This window comes from Bombus impatiens, unplaced genomic scaffold (genome assembly GCF_000188095.3).
Source record: "Bombus impatiens unplaced genomic scaffold, BIMP_2.2 scf_0478, whole genome shotgun sequence".
NCBI classification, from domain to species: Eukaryota; Metazoa; Arthropoda; class Insecta; order Hymenoptera; family Apidae; genus Bombus; species Bombus impatiens.
In genome coordinates this window covers 1,144,051-1,146,342 of record NT_176897.1, presented here as the reverse complement: position 1 = coordinate 1,146,342, position 2,292 = coordinate 1,144,051, and the positions used below count along the sequence as shown (strand labels likewise).

General features: G+C 30.7%; 1 protein-coding gene across 1 annotated transcript; it reads left to right on the top strand.

Moving 5' to 3' along the window:
* Positions 1–748: 748 nt before the first annotated feature.
* LOC105680962 lies at positions 749–2,097 on the top strand. The gene has a single exon (XM_012387473.3). It carries the CDS (start codon positions 1,057–1,059, stop codon positions 2,047–2,049), a length of 993 nt encoding a protein of 330 aa, XP_012242896.1. The 5' UTR covers positions 749–1,056; the 3' UTR covers positions 2,050–2,097.
* The last annotated feature ends 195 nt before the right edge of the window (positions 2,098–2,292 follow it).

The window sequence follows — 2,292 nt, the reverse complement described above, 5'->3', positions numbered from 1 at the left end:
ATAATAGCCGCCTCGACCAATCAGAATGGCTGATTCATTTCCTTCTTTCTTCGTTTAAAGCGGTTCATTCGCTCGCTCTCCCATGTTATTGTCCGCGTGCGCATCCACTCTATTTATGATGCGATTTCGCCGCTTCTCCTAATCCCGTTCCCTTAACCTGTATCCGTCAACTTCGAATTTTCCCCAAATTGCATAAAGCTACCTTGAAACTGATCTTTCCAGACACTATTCGTTACATCGGAGATAGAAGCTTTCGTAAAACAACCTCCTTTACCTTGTATTCCAGGAGGCGCAAACTCCGCCCATTCCTTCAATTTCTTTTCTTTTTTTTCCGATCACCACTAATGTTCAATCGTAAACGTTTGCGCCATTATTATGTAAAGTTTGACCAGAAAGATTGAACAAAACCAAATATTTGATGGTACTTTTGCCTTGTTGAATGGCGTATAAATAAAACGAAGGTACCTACTTCGTATACTTGGGAAATGTAAATTATGAGGACGGCATGCGCAAGTCCATCGTACAACATGGCTACGTAATCAGCCATTTTTATAACGCGGGAAAACTCGAATGCTCAATTATAATATTTTTTTAGCGACGGTTGAGTTAAATTATTTTAACCTGAATATTAAAATGTAAAAGACAAACGTTTCATAATATTATTTGATAAATACGTCTAAACATATCAATGTGTATGATTTATTATCTTAACGTTCGAACATATTATATGCTGTTTGTAACGGACATTTTAGGTACATATATTTAGGTTTTTTTTCCCCATGTTTATAAGTTACTCGATATTTCGAATCTCAAGGCTTATAGACGATACGATTGCTTTATTACATTGTGATATATTGATTTATTGGCATTGAAGTGGCTTTATTCATTGACTGTGATAATATATATTAAGGACTAATACAGTTCATTTACATTTATAAACTCTAACGATAAGGAGCGCGTGTTGCCCGACAAAAAATAGGTTACACGTTTAAATATATTATACTTCATTAATTAAAAATCGCTAATTGATTGATTTAAACGATATTTTACATAAATATGGATCATGAAAAATATTACGACAAAAAATCAGATGGAAGCTATGTTATACATTTTCTTAATAAAAAGGGATTAAATTTGCAAGAGGTTAATAAAAAGTTTTCTGTTTTTGGCAAAGTTTTATCTGTGGATGATAATGGAAAAGCTAATGAATTATGTTTTATAAAATATGGAACAGTTGAAGATGCGATAAAATGCATTGACGGCTTTAAAAATGACAAATCTATCAAGATTTTGCCACATATACATAAAATAAATAATACTAATGGAAAGCGTTTGAGCCGTAATAATACTACAGGCAAAATATCACACAGTAGAAAAAAAAGAACATCTAATCAAGATTCTTCTAAATATTGTTCTGAGAAAAGTAATCTCATTAGTAATTTCTCACCAATAAAACAGTTTCAAGACACAGAAACGGACTGCCAATCCGGTGCTAATATATCAAAATCATTATCTAGCGATAGCAACTTTAATAATGATGCGGTAGATGATAAAGACAGCATTGACCGTTCTCCTCCTAAACAAATATCATCTTCAAAACATATTTCAAAATATATAAACCTACAAAGAATTGCATCAAATAGTTCAATTTCATTAGGAGTTACTAATGGAAATGTAAAAGAGTCGAAAAAAATATTTGATGAAACAAAGATTCCAGCTTTGATGTCTATTGATGAAAAATATATGCAAAATGGTAAAATCATTCCATCATCCTCAAAAATTATTCCAGCAAAAGAAATAATCGTAGCTAATGTCAATCCAAATTTAAGTATACATTATATATTACATCTTTTTAACAAGTTTAATCCAATAGCGGTATCATCTATGATGCTAATACCAAAAACTGGTATATCATACTGCTATGTTTATTATGAAACATACAGTGAAGCATATGCAACTATGAAAGAATTTGACATGTATCATCTACATGGAAGGAAGCTGATTGTTTTAACAACAAGTGAATTGATGAAAGAGATCTCTTTATTATAAATATATTATTTCTGTTGTGCATATATTATACAATAAAGTAAATATGAATAAAACCTTCTACTTTGATACTTTATTTTCCTTTTTTATTGGTTTCTATTTAATAAATATAGTAAAGTTTTAAAACGTAAATATATAAATATTATCTATTATTAGCGGTTACTACCAGCGTTTCTTGTAGTATGACACGAATTAAAAAAAATGTGGAAATAAAAAGAATTCCAATGTTCACGAGTTTGCGCGTTA

Excerpts from the sequence above, each read along its gene's own strand:
- LOC105680962 (XM_012387473.3), top strand. The coding sequence starts at position 1,057 with ATGGATCATGAAAAATATTACGACAAAAAATCAGATGGAAGCTATGTT.